This window comes from Macrobrachium rosenbergii, chromosome 55, assembly GCF_040412425.1.
Source record: "Macrobrachium rosenbergii isolate ZJJX-2024 chromosome 55, ASM4041242v1, whole genome shotgun sequence".
In the NCBI taxonomy this organism is placed as follows: domain Eukaryota; kingdom Metazoa; phylum Arthropoda; class Malacostraca; order Decapoda; family Palaemonidae; genus Macrobrachium; species Macrobrachium rosenbergii.
The window spans coordinates 84,906,960-84,927,478 of NC_089795.1; the positions used below are offsets into that span (position 1 = coordinate 84,906,960).

The 20,519-nt window shown below is 36.6% G+C and overlaps 2 protein-coding genes and 1 long non-coding RNA gene across 5 annotated transcripts in view; 2 read left to right on the forward strand and 1 right to left on the reverse strand.

Moving 5' to 3' along the window:
* LOC136835554 (receptor-type tyrosine-protein phosphatase epsilon-like) overlaps positions 1-7,994 on the forward strand; it is a 282,453-nt gene extending 274,459 nt beyond the window's left edge. For all 3 annotated transcript variants that reach the window (XM_067099206.1, XM_067099207.1, XM_067099208.1), the window contains 6 exons: positions 170-302; positions 531-1,120; positions 1,505-1,636; positions 1,789-1,940; positions 4,235-4,370; positions 4,758-7,994. In XM_067099206.1, coding sequence (XP_066955307.1) covers positions 170-302; positions 531-1,120; positions 1,505-1,636; positions 1,789-1,940; positions 4,235-4,370; positions 4,758-4,832 — 1,218 coding nt within the window. In that variant the 3' untranslated portion in view covers positions 4,833-7,994. The remainder of the gene's footprint in view (positions 1-169; positions 303-530; positions 1,121-1,504; positions 1,637-1,788; positions 1,941-4,234; positions 4,371-4,757) is intronic.
* The window catches only part of LOC136835562 (uncharacterized), a 96,656-nt gene extending 83,593 nt beyond the window's left edge, over positions 1-13,063 (reverse strand). Inside the window, exon 1 of the long non-coding RNA XR_010852190.1 lies at positions 12,523-13,063. This is a non-coding gene — a long non-coding RNA (uncharacterized lncRNA). The remainder of the gene's footprint in view (positions 1-12,522) is intronic.
* The window catches only part of LOC136835555 (uncharacterized), a 234,954-nt gene continuing 222,574 nt past the window's right edge, over positions 8,140-20,519 (forward strand). Inside the window, exons 1-2 of the mRNA XM_067099210.1 lie at positions 8,140-11,143; positions 14,142-14,323. The gene's annotated coding sequence lies outside the window, so the exon portion shown is untranslated. The remainder of the gene's footprint in view (positions 11,144-14,141; positions 14,324-20,519) is intronic.

The following is a 20,519-nucleotide window of genomic DNA, read 5'->3' on the forward strand; positions in this document are numbered from 1 at the left end:
TTGCTCATGGTGCTTCCAATGTTGCGATCTTTTTTTTTTTTTATTCTTAAGTTCAGAGATTTGACTAATTATTTGCATAACTTGCATTTTTGAATGTCATGTAGGATAACGTATTTTTATATATTTTCTAAGTAATGTTAATGTTAACAGTGCTAAATATTAATTTCAGGTCTTTGTGGATGGAAAGCCACGACACAATGTGACACATTATCATTATACAAATTGGCCTGATCATGGAGTCCCTGATGAAGCATATTCTATCTCCTCTTTGATTACTTTTTTCTTGAACAACCATAATGATGGTTAGTGCAGCTTGGGAAAGAAATTTTGCTTTAGATTGAGATAAATGCCACATGATATAATTATGGAGTGTTTTTTAATAGGTGTAACTTTCAAGAATTGCCTGTTTTATATAATGAAGAAATGCTGATTTGATCTGTTAATTCACAGAAGTATGGAATATCAGAACACTGCCAAATTGTCTTGCTGTTTCATTTCTGCTCCCAGTGACAATATTACATTTTCCTCAGCTGGTGGTGTTGTGGTTCATTGCTCTGCTGGCATTGGAAGAACAGGAACAGTGTTGATGGTGCTCTTGCTTCATGAAATGCTGATGATAGAAGGCAGTATTGATCCCATAGAGGTTCTGACAAGGCTTCGCAGTGGAAGGGGTCGTCTTGTTGAGAATATAGATCAGTATAATCTAGCTCTTATGATTGCAGAGGAAGTCCTCTTTGGAAATATTACTACAGTTACTTCAGTTGACCTTCAGAATAATCTAGAAAGTCTGCTAGCAAGGGCTCCTTCAGAATATGAAAAAGTCAAAGCCTTGCCAACACCTTTGTCTTACAGATATTCATCCAGCCAAGCATTAAGACACCTAAATAGAAATCCATATATCTTGCCTTCGGACAGTCATAGAATTTACCTAGAGATGACAAACGGAAAGGAAGAGTCACAGTACATTAATGCTGTGCAAATTTATGGATTCAGCAGGCTAGATAAATTTCTTGTGACTGAGCATCCTTTAAAAGGAACACAAGCTAGATTTTGGCGAATGATCATGGAGAAAAAGTGTCCTTTTGTTGTTCTAATTAATCACTATAGAGAAAATGCTGAGGTTAGTTAAATGTATGTTCATAAAAATGCTTGAATTTGGTTTATCATTACTTAATCAGAATGCTAGGGTTTTTTATCACAGATATAAATCAACTGCTTTGCAAACTTGCCAGTTTGTTTTCTTGTTATTCTGGCAAAATAGTGTATCAGGTAGAGTCTAAATTTTCATGACATTGAAGATGTAATTGGTAATGAATTTGGGACTGTCAGCTGGATAAACTGTACTTTGTTAAATTTGAAATTACTCTATGACAGTTAGCAACACCAGATTCTTCATCTGGATTTGCTAGCGTTTGATACATGCCCTGTTATATTATTTGAATTATTTCCATTCTACTTATTAAATCCCCAAATATTTAAATCTCATCAAATCACAATCTTTCAGGAAGAATTTCCTCCTATACTTCCTAAGGATGGCAAAGAGATGAATGTCTCTGGCTACAAGATCACCGTGTGTTCTCCAGTACCATCTGGACCAGACCTCAGGCAGTACACTGTGACTGTGAAAAATCCACGTGTAAGTGCAACAAATGATGTTGGTAATCCTTGCTACCCATACTGATTTTCATCTGACATTTAATGTGTACATCATTAGTCTGTATATCTCTTTTAACATATACATTGTTTTTGTAATGCCCTTGCAATATTGTTTTCATTTTCATGTTTCAGGGATTGCACCATACATTTAGTGCTTATGTTGTTCTTAACTGGGAGTATGGATCTCCCACTCCCAAATGTCCAAATGTTTTGTTAAATCTGGCTGACAAATTGCTCCATCCAACCACGCAGTTAGATGCTGGGCCTCCTCTGCTATGTTGTGGGTATGAGAAACATTACTTATGTTGAAGTCATGATAAGCTATGTAATTTTAGAGATTTCACTGAAGCCTAGTCTTTCTTAATAACTTTTATTTTTCATATCTATTAGGGTTACAGATGTCTCCTTATGCAAAAGGGAGAATTATTGTTTAAGGCAAGGTAAGGTAATGTAATTTTGTACAGAAATAACTAAATTCTTTTGAACAAATTAGGCAGTGACCATTGCATCAAATATTTGGTATTACGTCACCAAATACAATATGAGGAATAACCCAAGCGTTTCCCAGGTAATGTACTGGTCAATTTTATTTTTTTTATGTGCTACATAATATCCCATAGAACTTACCTACCGTAATATCTGGTGCTGAAGATGCTAAATTTTTCCTGAAATATGTTTCAGAAATTTACTCTGTTGTAAAGGCCAAATGTAACATTTTTCATAGGCCCAATAGGAAGATAATCTTTGCTAGACAATAATTAGAATTTGTGTATCATAAAAACAAAAAAGTGTACATAGTTACAAAGATACATTCCTGCATCATCCAATTACAGTAGAGGAGTCATTGGAAGATTTGTAACTTTAATGTTGTACTCTCAATGGTGCATTACAGGTTTTTTCACTTTCCTCAAATAACCTTGACTTTGGGAGAACACTGTCAGCTGACAAAAGTAAAACATTGATATGTTAAAGGGCCTATGAGTAAAACTTACTGTACCAAGAATGTCGTGATAAAATATGTTCATGTCATATTCGTCGGGTACTCATACATATGGTACCAATTTGCAAAATATTTTCAGCTATTGAAAATATTTGTTTACATTATTACTGGCAGCAGCGGCCACCTCTCACTCAGGAAGGGGTGTAGTCAGGGAAGGAGTATGAGGAGGTGTACAACAGCACGGAGGAAGTGCTAGGCTAATGCTTGAAGGCTGCCTTTGTACCAAAAACATCCCAACAGCACTAGATTCTCCCATACAACAGAAGCACTGCTGTAATCTTAAACATAATGCAGTTGCCATGTGCTTCGGTGCAATAACTTGTTCATATTTCTCGAAAAGGTATACGTCTATACTAGAAAGTCGTATGGGACAAAGCTTATGATGAAATCTCAACACAACTCGACTGTTATCCCGACCTGTCAACGCTTAACTCAAAACAAAGCGCTCGCTTATCTTAACCGATGACAGCTGAATCAAAACACATCAGGAGGTCTAACTCGAATCTCTCTTTCTCCCACTACGTATTATTGAAAGCGTATTATTAATTCTTGTGAGATCTGACATTACAAAGACATTCATATATAGCTAATACTAATACTGTATACAGAATACATGACAACTAGAACAGAAGACGCATTTCAGAATTTCTGAGCATGTGTTTACCAAATGAACGAAGAGTGACACTCACTTCTTAAAAATTGCTCCTTCAATGTAAATTGAAAAATATGCAGGAGGTACATTACACCATGTAACTATGTTCCACAATGTAGTTTGAACTTTCAACACGAATAAATGGCAGTATATACTTTACTTGTAATACCAAAAGCACAAAAGTACAAGATTTTTTCCATACTTGATGATGTATCTGATAAGTAATGAAATCTGTTGAGTTTAGGTACATGACTTGCACAATGGTTTGGGCGATAAATATGAAAGATGCTATGTCTATAAGTTACATGAATTGCTATCTGAGTGTGTTTACCATCTGATTGTAACAAAATAGATTTGCTCATAATATAGAAAAGCGAGCCTAATTTTCACAATCTGTTTGTGAAAACTCATCTAAGACATAAATAAAATGGCTCAGATGGCAGAAAATTTGAGGGATCATACACCCAGCAGGTGATTACAGTCATTGAAGATTCCAGCTGTTGGGTGATTTTATTTCTTTATCAGTTTAACTCGAGAGGTAAGGCCAGTGACAGACATGCAGTGAAGGCATCGCTACGGTTTCAGCTTCAAACTAAAGATTATAAACTGGGGAAAGATAGGTTTGTGGGCATCCCAGACCCACAGATTTTTTTCCATTTTGTACTGTGGCTGTATTAGATGCAGGGTGATATTTTTATGCTTTTTTTTTAAGGAAAAAACCTGCATCTTATATGCTGGCAGGTGCAGTAACCAAACAAACTTTACTTTTTTTAAACTTACAACAGTCATTATCATGAAGTGCAACTCAAATGCAACTTTGCATTGTGTTTGTTGATACAGTACTCATGAAAAACTGTGGCAGTGTGGCCAAACACAAAGAAACCTCTCTATTGCTAAACTTATAATGTATAAGAAAATTATTTCAGGGATGGAGTGACAGGATGTGGTTTGCTGGTGGGGATAACTTTCACTTTACAGCGAGCTCAAACGGAGCAAGTTTTTGACATTTATAGAGCTGTTGCAAAGCTGTTGAGGTGCCGTTACCAGTTCATAACATGTAAAGTATGTATTTTAAAGTTCCTGTTAGTTGTACACTGTGTTATACTGAAGTTAAATCTAAGCTGTGCCCCACAATATACTGTACCAGTGAAAAACTTTTTAGAAAATTTATAACGATCATATAACAATAAATTGTATGATAGTGCCCTGCTGTTGGTTACTGATTAGTGTTAGCATCTTTAGTGAAATTGCCCTTAATTATCTAAGAAACTTTGTCTCAGATTTCATGATATATTCAGATCCTTTTTGTTTATTTGGTGCTTAAAGATGGACGTCACACTACACCAAAATATAAATATATATATATTTTTTCCCCAAATGAAAGTTTTTTTTTTTTTTTGTATATCTTATTTTTTCCATATTATTTATTCTGTTGTCTTTCATTTCCAGGAACAGTATGCAATGCTCTATATTGCAGCCTCAAACTACATGAAAGATTTTTCTATATATGCTAATTTTGACTGAGGATCATATAGTAGCCTCAGACTTCCTGAAAATGTTTCCATATATACTAATTTTGACTGAAGGTTTTTCCATATGTTCTCATTTTTACCGAAGATCATTGTTATAAAACTGTCCAATGGCTTTGTTTTGGAAAGACAAAACCTGTATCACCCAGTCACAAAACTCTAGTTAAAGGTTCCCATAAAGATTTTATAGATTTCTAAGTTGTAGTGAGGATTGTTGCACTTTGTAACATTTGCTCTGAGATATTGTATATGAACCTCTTATGTTTAAGTACAAGAATTGTATATGAACCTCATATGCTTAAATACAAGACCAAAAGACCAAATTTTGGTCACTTTTCCATTGATTCTTGTGACTAGATACAAAACCAGAAGTGAAATTTTGTATACTTTACCACTGACTCATGTCTAGGAAATGAAAATATTAAAGCTGAACTTTGTTCTTGTTTTTCCAGGCTTTGCTACAAATGGTCATTAGGTTGCCTTTCCCACTGGCCTTTGTTCTTTTTAATTAGCCATGTTTTTGTTTTGTAATATAGGTGCTTGCTTTAGCCAAACAGAGCCTTAGAATAACATGGATTTTTTTATATTCATTTATGTACAGTATACCAAAGATGTAAAGTTGTCGTAAGACACTCATATTGCAATTTTTTAGGAAGTTTATTAGACATTTTTCTTTATAGCCTTAGAATGGATGTTTTGTTAAAATACCTATATAATGTATAAGCATACTTTCACAAAGTTATGTATATGATTCTGTGTCTGATAATGATAAGGCACTTTAAGAGTAGGTATTAAAGAGACTTAAATGAAGTAATGGAAAACTGAAGTAAGTGACTAGGTTATCAACCTTATTTAAGCATCAAGGACCATAAATTACAAGGAGAACGATATCTTTGCATAATGATGCTGAGAGTTGAAAACGATAAAGAATAGGTACAATATAACAAGTTATAGTTGAGAGCAAAGATATCCATGAATGGCAGTCTCATTCTGTTAGTAACAAAGATTGCTGAGGACAAAACTCAGGTCTCATCGTTGGCCTGTATTTCCCATAAAAGCTAAAGCAAATGTACGGACTTGTAAATAGAGTGACATAAAATTGAAAAATGACTGATCTGACAAATTAAAGCAAATATTCTTATTGTCTGTTCAGCTGAAGAACTTTGTGAGAAGAGTTTACCAATATACGTCTGAATCAGGGACTGCCCTTTTGGATTGGTCCACCATTGGATAATGCTCTTGTTGTCTGCTCTTATAGCTGGCTGAGCCTAGTTGGAGCACTTGTTAACAGACATTTCATCCAAATTAAAATGTTTCAGGGAGTTATCAGGTAGACCAGTGCACCCTCCCAAAACCCCCATCCCTAGCTCATAGAGATCTTCAGGTCTTGTGCCAGTGAAAATATATTGTGACCTGAGCAGGAATTGAACTGAACCAAACCAGTGGAAAGTCACTGGCTGTGCCACAGAGCGGCCTTGACCATTACTAGTGAAGGAGCTTACATATAAGAGAGAGGAATGGGAAAAATGGAGTTATTAATGATAATATTCTCAGCTGCAACAGTAAATTTACTTTATAATATGTACAAAATTTAAAATGTACAGATAGATTACAGTATAGTACAAAATTTAAAATGCACAGATAGATTACAGTATAGTATAGTAATTAGTTTTTAACCCATGTGTTTGTGTTGATTATGTGTCTTCTCTGTCTGCATTTTGTCAGTCTTATACAATGTAGAGTACTGTAATATATTCATTAATAATCTTTCCTGTTTAATTTTTCAAGGCCTAAGATGAAAGGCTTATCGAGTCCGCATTCAAAAAAACATAAACATGACTTATTCATATTTATGAAAAGTATTCCACTACTGAGAACCCTTCCTTCATCTTGTTTTCATGATCATTTTATTGAAATTGATGTCAAAGAAAGAAAGTTAAGCATTCAGTAGTCACGAAAATGATTGTTGTCAAATTGCAGAACTGAACGCAGGTTCCTGCTTTTTTTCAGACTGGTTTGCCAGACAGATTTCATTGCCAGCCTCAGTTCTCATAAACATAGTATACAGTTTAGAATGATTTTCGTAAAGAGAGAAGCTCTTTTATTCCACAAGACCATTTTCCTCCTCCTTCCATTTATAAACACTGCCTCATTACAGTAACCAAGCAAGGATGGCTGACCTCTAGTTGACACCTAAAACTACGGCCCCAAATGACCTTAGGTTCTAATGCTTGGGTATGTCATTGAATTCCATACATCCAACCATCCTTGCTAAAACATATGATAGCAGGCTGTACCAAAATGTGAAGTCTGTGTGATTAAATACTGTGTGGTAAATGCTTGTTGTTAAATTAATTTCTTTTACTCATACAGTACTTGTCAAACTCAGTGCATAAATGTTGTCATTTAATTCATATCGATAAAATGAAATGTGCAGTGTTTGAAAATAGTCAGCAAAGCTGTTATCAGTTTATAAAAGTCAGAGACATAATTAAAAGAAGGTTGTATGAAATACAAAATTAACTGTACAGTAATGAGACCAGAAAATTGGATGGAGGTGTGGTGTTGCTTTGGATGGCAGTAATCATTATGGAAGTCATTTGCTTGTGTAAGATAGTTACAAAACATTGTTGAGAAGTGAGATGTATGTAATTAATTTGTTGTCTTTGTTGATTGCTAGCTATTATTAAAGTTTTGCATAAAGTTTCAGAACAGTTTTCTTTTGCTCTGTTTCAGTATTGCCAGTTTTTGCTATCTGTAGCAAGCTGTTTTCATGAATCTGTTCAGTGACTTTTGTGCTTGTTTTTTTTTCCTCTGTAGCGCTTTAAAAATGTTATTTACCTTGTAAGCTGAGCAATTATATCTGTTTGTATATTAGGTACCATTTTTTCTAGATGTATTGACGGAAAAAGTACCACTTATTTTGCTCTTTCTTGCTAATTTTGTTTCACTGTCTGCTGTGATGTAAGGCAACTGAATCTAGTACAGGCCGGATTCCTGTAGAAGAGAGGTAGGTAAGAAGGTGAAAATTTTTGAAAATTTTCTGTACCTAAGCAGTTGTTTTACTGAGAAGTAGCCTGCAGGAGGGATATGTTTTTGAGGACTGTGTATCCGTGTTTGTGGACAGTGACTTCAGTAATAAAGGCAGTGAATCAAACAGCCAGTGTTATCCTTACACACCCTAAAGCTGGCTTTTGGGAGGTACAACTCACGGGGGGGTGTCCTACCTTACTGTGCCACTGCTTTTGGAGTCTGTGATAGCGTCGGGCCTTGGGACACATGATGGTAGTGAAATTGCATTTCACAGAAAGAGCAAAAAGTGTGGAAAGCATATAAGCAAATGTTGATTTTTCTTGAAATTTTTTGTGGTTGCATCCTAACCCCAGTCTGCATTACGTTAGTGTGTTGATCATGATTTATGTGGGGAAAAACTGACACAAAGAGTACTGTACCTGTATAAAAGACAGCTAAGACTTCTTGCAGTGGAGAGAAAGAAAGTAAGGGAAACACAACCCAAATATGAGATCCATTATTCCAGATGTGAACAGAAACTATCATTACAAAGTTTTAGTTATTGGAATAGATACCCAAAATCTATTTCCTTACAAGTAGGTTTGGGAATCTAACTCTCCAAAAGTAATGAGTAGTTTGAACTGCCTGAACTGATAATACAATAGGTAAACGAATTCGTTTTCATCTCACTGAACAAGAATCAGGTGGAAAACGGACAGTGAAGGTACTGTTCCTGACAAAGTTACTGAATGCCTGTTCCTTAAGATGAACAGTGCTTAATTTAACGTTCAGTATGACGGCCACTCACCAGTAATACAAAAGGTATTCTGATGGAGGTTACGGATAAAAAAAAAGGGGAAAGCTGTTTGAGAACAGCCCTGTTCATGTATTTAATTCAACACAGTGTTTTGCTGAATAAAACCAAGAAATGATGGCATCTTCTGAATAACCTTGCATCTTGTCATGCTATCATATGGCCTAATCGAACGGCCATACAGAAAGTCTGGACCATCACATAGTACATCACCAGAGACGAACCACTGCGGCAACCTTGCTTTTTTTTCCCCCTCTTTAAATATTTAAAAATTTTATTTTTATCAGTAAATTAACCATCACTGTAGTGGATATTCAACTCCACCAGAAAAGAAGAAAAAATTGTGGTATCAACAGTAATTTAAGTAAGAGTGATTAGTGGAGCCTGAATTTAAAGACTGGCTTCAGGCTGATGCCAAAGACAAATATGCAGCTGTGTGTACAATCTCTGATGCAAATTAAAAAACTACAGCAGATTTAGACTGCTTAGTCACAAAATTTCAGCAAAGCATTTGAAGTGCTTTCCCCCAAAGAAGAGTTCTGTGAGCATTGAACATTTTGTGCAAAATAAAAAAAAAAAAAAACAGAACAAGATCTTCAAAGTATATACAGCTAAACTCTATCTTGCAGCATATCGGCTGAAAATGGTGTGCCATTTTCTCAGGCTAATCATTTGGTGGAAATAAAAAAAAAAAAAAAAAAAAGTTCCCAGTGTCAAACAGCACAGGAGATGAAGATGAAAAGACAAAGGCATCCTTTGTTATAAACAAGAAATGGCTAAAATAGGTACAGAAAATAGGTTTTCATTAATAATAGATGAAAGAAGTGGCATGCAGTGTCTCAGATTTTAGCCATAATGGTTAAATTTTATAAGAAGAGAGTGAAAGTAACTGATGAGCTGTTAGATATAGTTGAAGTTGATGATGCTATTGGGGAAGGCCTATATCGAGTTGTGAAACAGTTACTAACCAGTAAGGATAATACCTTTAACTACTGTTATTGCATTTGCCAGCGATAACTGCTCAACAAAAACGGGTAGTAATAACGGATTCCAGGCACATTTGAAGGAAGATATACCTTCAATATTTGTGATTGGCTGTGATTGACATTCCTTTGCTTTGTGCTCAAGCTGTGCTTATGCTCATTTACCCTTATATTTGGAGGCATTTTTGAAGAATGTATGCTGTTACTTTGCATGCAGTTGTGAACGGCAAAGTTCATTCAAATTAATTTAAGACATTGTTGATACCCCCAAGCATAAGATGCTGAAGCCATCTCAGACTCGGTGGCTGTCTCGAGGAGAGGAAATCAGAAGAATTTTGGAACAATGGGAAGCACTTCTGTTGTTCTTTGAAAGTGAAGCAAACATAAGATTGATGGAGCAGCTGTGACTTTAAAAACAATGAACAATAGGGACACAAGGCACATGCTGCTATTCTTAAACTAAATAATTAAGAAGGTAGATAAGATGAATACCGAATTTCAGTCTGAATATTTCAGGCTAAGTTCCCTCTTTCCAACCATAGCAGGTGAATATCGCAGTATAATGGGAATGTTCATTAGGCAAGAACTATTGGAATCGCATAAACTTTCAGAAACTGATTCAAGAAATTCGTCTACTTTTGTTCACATAAAAGATCTGTACCTAGGAGGAAGACGTGAGTCCTTACTGCTGAAAAAACCTATAGGAGAAGGAGAAAGAAAATTTTGCCTTGATTGCCAGATGTACTAGCTCTTCTTGAAGTTCTTGAGCCCAAACTTTCACTGTCACCATAATAAAGGGTAAGGTTGATTATTAAGCTTGCATCTAACTTTCCACAATTAGTTAAAGATGAAGACCTAGAAGATCGGTGGCAAAGTCTTTTGCACAGAGAAATTATATCAATCGCCATGTTCATTTTGGGCAGAATTAGGTAATATCAAGGATGGTACAAACAAAGGTAAATTTGATATTTCAGGTTTTATGTTTGATCTTTTAGCTCTCGCTCATTCGTCAGCAGCAGCAGAAAGAATTTTCTCTCAAGTCACAAAATTAAGAATAAACAAACAGGTTACCAACAGAACAGTGGCCAATCGATGCTTGCGAAACAAGCCATAGCAAAATAGGACGTCTCTTGTTATAACTGGAAGCCTTCCAGTTTTCTCATAAATGTCATCAGCGATATCAGGAAAGGTCAAGAAATACACCGAAGTTAACATTCATCCAGCTGAAGATGAGTATGATGCTCATGTGATATGGCAAATCTTGAGAAGTGTTTCCTCTGTAGATTAATTGGTTCTTGATATCTTTTTCCATTAGTATGATATAATCAAATATTGATACTATGGTAATTGTTTTAACCTTGGCTTTTCTTGAGGCCACATCTTGGCTTTTCTGAAATGTCAGAGTGGCAACACTGCTCCTAAATGCGCCATAGAAAGACGGCTTAGACGGGAACAAGCATATTGTCACCGAGTCTTGCGGGAAGCCGTAGATTTTAGGTATTCTCTCACTTTTATTGCATTAATTACATCCATTGCCATATTCGTGAGCCAAATTCTTCAACCTTAATTATTATCTTCCGGTAGCTATCATGTAGTTACAATGGAGTCAAAACATGGATGGGCGATCTTTGGGGAGCCATATTGAAACTCCAGCATAGTACTCGTTCAGTTACAAGGCTGTTATACTGTATTACAGGTAGATTAATTATTACTGTACAATATATCTCTAAATGTTATTGTTCTAAGGTCTATTGTAGTGGAAGTAAATAATTTTCCATTCTAGTCTGTCTTTATCTCAAATGTCGGAGTGTCTCGTAAACAAGCCGACGACCGAAAAGGCTAGCAAAGACACTTCTTTCTATTCTAAATCTTTGGAAAGTCACTTAGAGAGAATTATTAAGTGACGACTACTGTATGAAAGTGATTTTGCCTCATCTGAAATAAAATTGTTCTTTAAAGGATGAAACAATGAAAATGCCTGGTGAATCAAAAGACATAGGCCTAGTGCCTGGTATGCCAAGCTTCTTTCCCTTCGGCTACCATTCTTACAGGCTATTTTTTTCCCGTTATGATGATTCGATAAATTTCCCATAAAAAATGTTTAAATATTCGAAATTAGATTATACTGAGAATAAGATTTAAATGATATGGTAGCATTTTACCCAATGGATAGTATGAGGGAATAAGTCGAGCCTAGCCTACCTGAATGTGTTGTCTTGCTACCACCTTTGGCTTGTTATCTACGCGTCACCTACTCCGAGGTGCTAGTACTAAACATGGCGGCATTCCTTGGGACATCGTGTTTAGTACTAGACCCTCTAGGATCAAAGTATTATATACACCTATTTCTATACTGTGTGTGATCGACAAATTATTATATTAATAAACGATATCTTCGTGCGGCCGTCTACTTAACATTTACCATACAGTATTTAGTACTAGCACCTCGAGCAGGTGACGCGTAGATAACAAGCCAAAGTTACACCCACCAATCTATGAGACATTACGTTTGATGGAAACATATTAGCCTGTCAAACCAGAATTTGTTACACATAAAAATTTATTTTTTATATTCTGAATCGAATAAGTGTTAAGTTTAGAATTTTCGTTGAGAATGTTTGATAAAATCCATTTTGTTAAGTAACTCCATCGTTGCCTTTACGTATCAAAAACTCTAATTAAAATTTATTACATAGGCAGTACCCCACAGGCCTGCATACAGCAAAGAGTTCAGTGACCGACGAAAAACTGCAGGTGTCCTTATGCAACACAGCAACGTATTTAAAAGACGATACTTGCAGACAACCAGTGTAAGAAGTGTAATACTAGGCTACTTGCTACTGAGCATTTCTAATAACGAGTTAGATCTTTCTTACTTTATATTCAGTGGTATTCTTCTTTCTGGACATCTTTTCCCAATTCTATGTGGGGTCGATGTTTCTGACGGCTTTCCTCCATTCGGCACCGTCAAATACATCATCTTCTGACAGCTGTTTGTCTCTCAAGTCATCTTCAACAACATCCATCCACCTTCGCTTCGGTCTTCGTCTCGCTCTCCCACCAAGGCACCTCTATCCTATCTGCATCTCTCACCTCCCCATATTTGTCTCATCCCTTTTTTATCGCATGGCCATCCATACCACTGCAGTCTTTTTTCCTGTACCTTCTTTGATAGTTTACGACTTTAGTAGTTCCACTTTATATTTTGTAGTATATATAATATTAATGATGTTCTGATATCAAAATTCAAGTACCCACTGCATTTATATGCCCGAATGATATGCTGAAAATGTTCATGTTAACACAGAGTATCACCTGTTAACTAGACATTAACTGACAACCGTAAAATTTTTGGTGAACAACCGTCATTATGATTTGCTTACCTGTGAAATGTTATTCCGTTTTTCTCTTGAAGAATTCCTGTGTCCATTTCTGCAATTATAAGCTGCGCAACGCATTTCGCTTTCTTGGGTTTTTAAGATAACTTCTGAAGTTATTATTGATCCTATGAGAACTAAAGACGAAATGACACTGTACAGCATAAGCTATATTTTGGAGATGTGGTCACTATAAGCTGTTTCTCAAAGGGTTTACTCATTATATAGTTATAATGCTATGTACAGGTACTTAGGTGATAATATACAGTGAAAAATGTAGAGAAAATGGCTGGGCCTCACGTTTTATTTCTAATCTGGTACAAAAGGCAGAGAGTAATGATATAATAATCTTTGGGTACCCTTCTTTTTTCATTGTATGTAACAACTGTACAGAACAGTGAAGTACAATCCTCATTATCTCTAGAAAGATAAAAAAAACTTCATCAAAAAGTGCACTAGGCTTGTTTTTATTTGCAAACTTTTGTATTTTTGACAAGATTTTTATGTTGTAGATGGTGGCCACGCAAATATGGAATGATTCTTTACAATATAACTATAAGAATATACGAAGCATAAGTTGTTTATTAGATGATTACTTGCAAAGCAGTGTGTAGTACAAGTGGTTACTGGTTTTGATGTTTGAATAAAGTGAAAATGAACAGTGTGTATAAAGATAATAAAGTGAAAAATGAACAGTTCCCAAAAGCTGTTTGGGAAAGATGGCGTGACCTCTCTTGTAATTTCATTCTGGTACGTTTTATTGATAATTACTGTTTACAGTTTGTACACTGGTAAAGTTACAGTATTGTACACTGCACTGACCTTTTGAAAGATCAGGAATATGATGTAAGCATACAGTTGTAAAGAATGAATGTCAGGGTGTACTGTGTTTTCAGATCATAATGGGCAGTCTCGTTGCCTATACAATATAACACAATATTGAGACTGCATAACCACGTACCGTACATACCCTACAGCACTTCTGTTATATGCTGTACTTTAGTTTTATTTATATATATATATATATATATATATATATATATATATATATATATATATATATATATATATATATATATTTATATTTTATATATATTTTTTTTTTTTTTTTTTTTTAGGTAAAGCTTAAAGCTTGGGCTGCTGGGAAGATTGCCATTGTGGCCCATGTCCTGACCTAGGCACAAGAAGTTAAACTAGGCTGCCGTGATATTTTATATAATCGGCAAAGTTCAACGGGTGTAATGGATCCAAGTAGGCAGTTGAACTGAAAGTGGCTAAGAGTTTTCAAGACTTCTGCAAGGTAGGCTCTTCTCTTGAGTTAGTTACTGTAAAGTGTAATTGTATTCCTTAGTTGAAAAGATTTACCCTTTTTTTCATGGCGACTTTGTAGTTTGCATACTGTACCCTTCATATCCTTCAATTAAAGTGGACTGCAGTGGGAAATGGGAATTTTTTGGTTAGGAGAAAACACAATGCGAGTAAAAATTGGGCAAAATTCTAACCTAACCTATGGCTCTGGGTCCTTAGGCCTATCTGGGTTGGGGCTTCATTTCCCTTGGATTCTTTATCCCCTGTCTAGCCTAACTTAAGGCACTGAAAATTTAAATGAACAATCGGGTTGTGCCCAAACCTAACCTAACCTGCCTTACCTGGTTTTATCCCCTTGATCCCCCCACCTAACCTATCATATGGCACTGATAATTAAAACAAATACAAGGAGTGTGACATAACCCAACCTAACTTATGGCATCAGGTCCTTACCTGGCCTGGGTGCCAACCCGCCCCTCCCCCCCCACAACAGAATGTAGCTAAACACACCAGTCCCTTCCTTACCTATCACAGTGTCACTTGAAAAAGTTTAATGTATCTTATCTTAATAAGAATTAGAAGTTAAGTATCATTGGGGTGTAAGAATACATCCCTATTATTTCACTTGTTATGTATTTTCCCCCGCCCACCCCAAAACACCAGTTTTCCAGTGTGTTTCCCATAATTGTACGGCATAACCGTAGAGGTTTTTCAGCCAATGCCTTAATTCCAAAAACCCTCTTAATTAGTCTGGTTTTAGCATTTTCCGCTTAAAGCATTTACACCCGGAAATACTGTAGAAGACATACAAAATATCTATCCATCCTTGCCCGCAATGTATTTGGACAAAATATTTCAGAATGGTAGCCCCACTGCATTATGAACTGCCATTTATCGTTTGTGGTTAGTTTAGTCTTTGTGTTTTACTTTCATTGTTAGATGTGCAATGCCTTCATTGTATGTGCAAAATACAAATGTATATACAGTGTAATATACGTGGCATCCACCGCTGATTGATTGCTTAGCCTAACTGTGGCAATAAATTATTTGAATAGGAATATGAGTAGACTTACTGTATTTGGCCGAAGTCTAGAGTATGATACCCTTGCTAAAGACTGTATTATTTAATATTCTGTGTAAAATGTGTGCTTATCACGCAGTTATTTTGTACTGCAAAGCTATAATGTTCTGTGAATTTTGAAGGTTTCATTGATTTAGTGCACATGCATGAGCTTGGCAAAGTTTGGCTAGGATTTTCAGATAGTCCACACTTACTGGCCACAACTTTATAACATTTTGGAGGACTCTGTATCCCCTCTGGAACAATTAATGCCATTTACCAAGATTATATATATTATATTTATAAATATATATACATATATGTGTGTGTGCATGTGTGTGTGTGTGTGTGAGAGAGAGAGAGAGAGAGTTGGAGAACAAAGAAGTGAAAAAATTATTATTTGCAAAAACATTTATTAAACTATTCAGTAATAAAAAAATATAAACATTTTTTCCGAGTTTCAGCAAATTCAAGTCATAACAACATTGACAAAGTGTTTGAGGGATAAATCGAAAGGAAATGGACGAGGTTAGGTTACACAAAATCCACCAAATGGGATTTGGGGAGCAGCAAAAGGTAGAGAGTATTGTCAAGGGAATGGGAATTATTTGGTTACGTGATATTCGGTATCATTTGCAAATTAATATTAGGAAAGCCAGCGCTTGCGTTATGACCGTCTTTTAAGTCACAACAAAAGTTTTAACAAGAAACACACTGACAACTGACACTGACGATAAAGGAAGGACAAGGGACAGGTGTTATTATTACGAATTTTTGCAGACCATATTATTTTCCTGACTTTCCAAAGACTTGAGCCGGCAAGGGAGCTAGTTCGTGGAAGGCGATCGCTGGAGAAGAGTGCAAAAACGGAGCAGGTGAACCATGTAGGGTCTGAAGGGGCGTGGGGTCAGCAGACAGGGACAATAGCTCACCAGGGACGGGAGAAACACCGAGAAAAGGTCGGGCGAGGTCAGTAAAGGGTCCTGGAACAATGTTTGGCAGAGGGGTACCGATGGGTGCTCTGACGGAGATCGAGCTGGGAATAGGAGCAGTTGCAGGGGTGAAAATCCCAGCATCCTTCGCGGGGAGAATAAATTCCTGACCCGGGTGCTGAGCTTGCCCTTCATATGTTATCGTTGGGTGATACCCATATTCGTCAGCGACATAATCTACTTTCATCACTCGAGAGTCGGGAAGCTGCACGTAGTAACTGGAAAGAATCGTAGGTCTATAGGACTGCAATGAGCTGAAGGAAATGCACAGTTTAAGAAAACAGACATCGAGTTTGTATAAGGCTTCCATAGACTGTCAGTGATGATAATAGTTTAAAATCCAAGAAGCTTGTGATACTGAAAGTCATGGACAGAAAACAAGGAAACTTTTGAGGTATTTTCAACCTGGCTTTGAACATCAAGGAAATGAAATATGGCGCCAAGGTGAGAGGGGAAGGCTTTGAAAAAGAAATAGACTATAGGCCACGTCTGCCAGTTTCGTGGAGATCAAAAATCAGTATTGTAGTCTTCCTGTATACTGCAGAGAACTAACTACGAAAAATTTATATAATATATATATATATAAAAAAATATATATATATATATATATATATATATATATATATATATATATATATATATATATATACTGTATATATATATAATCTCTTCAGATAGCGTAGTTAGCCGGAAAGCATACACTGGTCAGGATTTATAATAGTGTCTCATTTTCTTCCTCGGTGGTGTTTGAAGTATAAAATCACGTGTGAGAGTGATTTTAGGCATGCATATATATGTATGTCTCAGAATTTCGAGACCATTTTAACCTCATTGTCCTCACCTTCCCTGAGTGACGGCTCCGTCCCTCACTTCGGAGTGGCCGTAGAAGTTACCGCTGTATTGGTCGTTGATGTCGTAACGGAAGTTGTACTGTGCAGGCTCGGCTGGGTAGAACGGCGTTGAGGGGGAGATCGGCGAGCCGCTACCAAAGCCTCCTTGTGGGGCAGCACACGACGTGCCCAAGATGCAGGCGATCACTGCTACGGTCTGTTGATGTAATGGTGGAAGGTGAAATATATATATATATATATATATATATATATATATATATATATATATATATATATGCATATATATATTATATATATATATATATATATATATATATATATATATATATATATATATATATATATATATATATATATTCAAATGTACAGTGGTATCTTTTATCGGAAGCAATTTTTCAGATTTTAATTCAAGAACCATCATTGATGATAAGATGCAAAAACATAGGAAATGTGTCATCATCAAATAACGACGCCACACACACACACACACACACAAACGCGCGCGCACACACACACACACACACACACACACACACACACACACACACACACACACACATATATATATATATATATATATATATATATATTATACATACATACATACATACACATATAGCTATGCGATTCTTCTACGCACGAAAGTCTTGAAACATTCCTCGCAAGTGCAATGGCTTCGGAAATAATCGATGCGAAATAGTTTTGCTTGGTGCTGCAATAGGCCTACGTATTACATTAAATTTTCTAGAGTTCCTCCTGTCTTCGCTGATTCCGCAATTCGACCTTAGAACTTTTCCCAATAGTAGTAACTGGAGATCTAAACTCTTATTAGTTACTGGATAAAGTTCTCTAGCCACAACTCGTTACGCCACGTCTTGCCAAAACTACCAGTTCCGCTTACGTACAGAGACCCTGGACTGTTTACAGTTGTATCCCTGATTACAACTTACTTCGTCAGAATTCGGGTCACAATGACAGACTGTCTAAAGGAAACTGTACACTTTGAATGAAGATATACCTTCATGGCGAGTGCGGACGCTCAAAAGAACTCGAGGGAAGGACTGTGCCCGAAAGAAGGAGAACCTTTCCTTTTATACATCTCGCCAAACCATTGGCCCTGCTACCCCCTTGCAGGCAACTCCTGGCACCTGAGGCAGTCACGGGAGGGGAGGTGACCACTGTCAGTAAAATGTATGCACGGCATATCTTGAAGAAGACTGCTCTCAGATTATCTGGGCACGACCTTTGATACAGAGGTGATGGACGGTGTCGTCTGATGCTATCCAAAAAAAAAAAAAAGAAAAAGCCAGCAGAGACAGACAGACAGAGAGCGAACATCAGATATGAATTGGTGGGAATGCTGTTTTGTAGTTACAGCTCATCTCTCTTAATCCATTATGTCGCTTTTTATAAAAGCAAATCTTGGTTGCTAAGATACGTTCAGACATTTTCATTCGAGCCTTCACAGAAATGTTCACACCTGCAGGAAGAAAAATTACCAAACTGTTTTTAGTTTTCTCTAAAAGAAAACTATTGTGATGGCTGTGTCCGTCCACACTTTTTATGTCCGCCCTCAGATCTGAAAAACTACTGAGGCTAGAGGGCTGCAAATTGGTATGTTGATCATCCACCCTCCAGTCATCACTCCAGCCTCAGTAGTTCGTTTTCTATTTAAGGTTAAAGTTAGCCATGATCGTGCGTCTGGCAACGCTGAACACAGGCCACCACCGGACCCTGGCTGAAAGTTTCATAGGCCGCGGCTGAGATAGTTTCATACAGCAGTATACGCCGTACAGAAAACTCATTTGCGCCGAAGAAATGTGGGCGCATGTTTTACTCATTTTGAAAATATTACTGGTCTTGGAGGCACGTTTCTTTTAGTGAATCCTTAACGAAGAGGATTATAGATCCAGTTTTGGTAATGGGAATGAAAGCAGGAGGTCTTAGAAAACGATAACGAATCCTGCAGCTCCTTCATTGTGGTAAGTATTGTTATACATTGTAAAAAAAAAAAGAATGAAAGGTTAATTTATTTCTTTTGGAAGATGGACACTCTTTGAGATTTGAGATGTAAATTTGAGTGTTGTCCCGAAATTAGCCTCATTTTACTGGAGTGCAGAAGAGAATGATTCTCTCTGAAGAGAGAATCGTATGCACAGCAAACACATACGTCAATCGATATGTGAAAAACTGTAGTATATATATATATATATATATATATATATATATATATATATATATATATATATATATATATATATATATATATGTGTGTGTGTGTGTGTGTGTGTGTGTGTGTGTGCGCGTGTGTGTATAAGGGATGATCTGCTTCCATTCTCTCTCTCTCTCTCTCTCTCTCTCTCTCTCTCTCTCTCTCTCTCTCTCTCTCTCTCTCTCTCTCAGGCAATATCAGTACCTCACTTTATTCAGAATGAAAGCGAATGGTTCGTAGACAGCCGAACTTAGCAAGACACACTCAGGTGTCATCGTGTGATGACAGTTTTAAGAAATCTGCTCGAACTCTTTCCGGTTCCTGTAATGAAGGGTCACGTGATCTTACTTTCCCCTGTTATTAGTCTGTAAAGGAACACTTACAAATTCGGGGAGGGCCTCTTTCGAACCCAGGCTCCCTCCTACCCGGTCGCCAATCAAGCAGAACTTACTAAATTTTCCCGTGTCTTGCTTTCCAAAGCAAAACTCGTTTTTGAATGTCTAGTGGACCTTTTCTTGTTTTGGTCTCTGTATTGAGATTCCTCGAGTCATCGGGTGCCTTTTGTTGTCATCATAAAGTATTGTTTCATGAAATTGATTGTCGCATGTATTGTTTCTCTCGAGTAGTTCAGCTGACGCTTAACGGACCAGAATACTGGCGAGAAATCTGGAGAGATTTGTCTGTTGCTAGGGTTCTTTTGCAGAAAAATGGACGAGTTCTCTGTAGGGATATTCTTGAAATGAAAAAAGCACTGGTACTCTTTTTTTCTGTATTTCCTTATACCTTCTCTTAAATCCTAATGAGCACCATATTCTTTGGAAGCTTGAATTCCAAGTCGGTGGCCCCTGTGGGCTTACATATGAATAGGGCTCATCTGAATAATAATAATAATAATAATAATAATAATAATAATAATAATAATAATAGTGGGGGGGATTCATGTCTCACGTCAGCGTTCGAGTAAAATCGAAACATGGCAACTTATTAAACCAACTTCAACTGAACATTTGTATCATCATCATCATCACCATCATCACCTGCAACACAAGTCTCTGTGAAATTCACCTCTCATG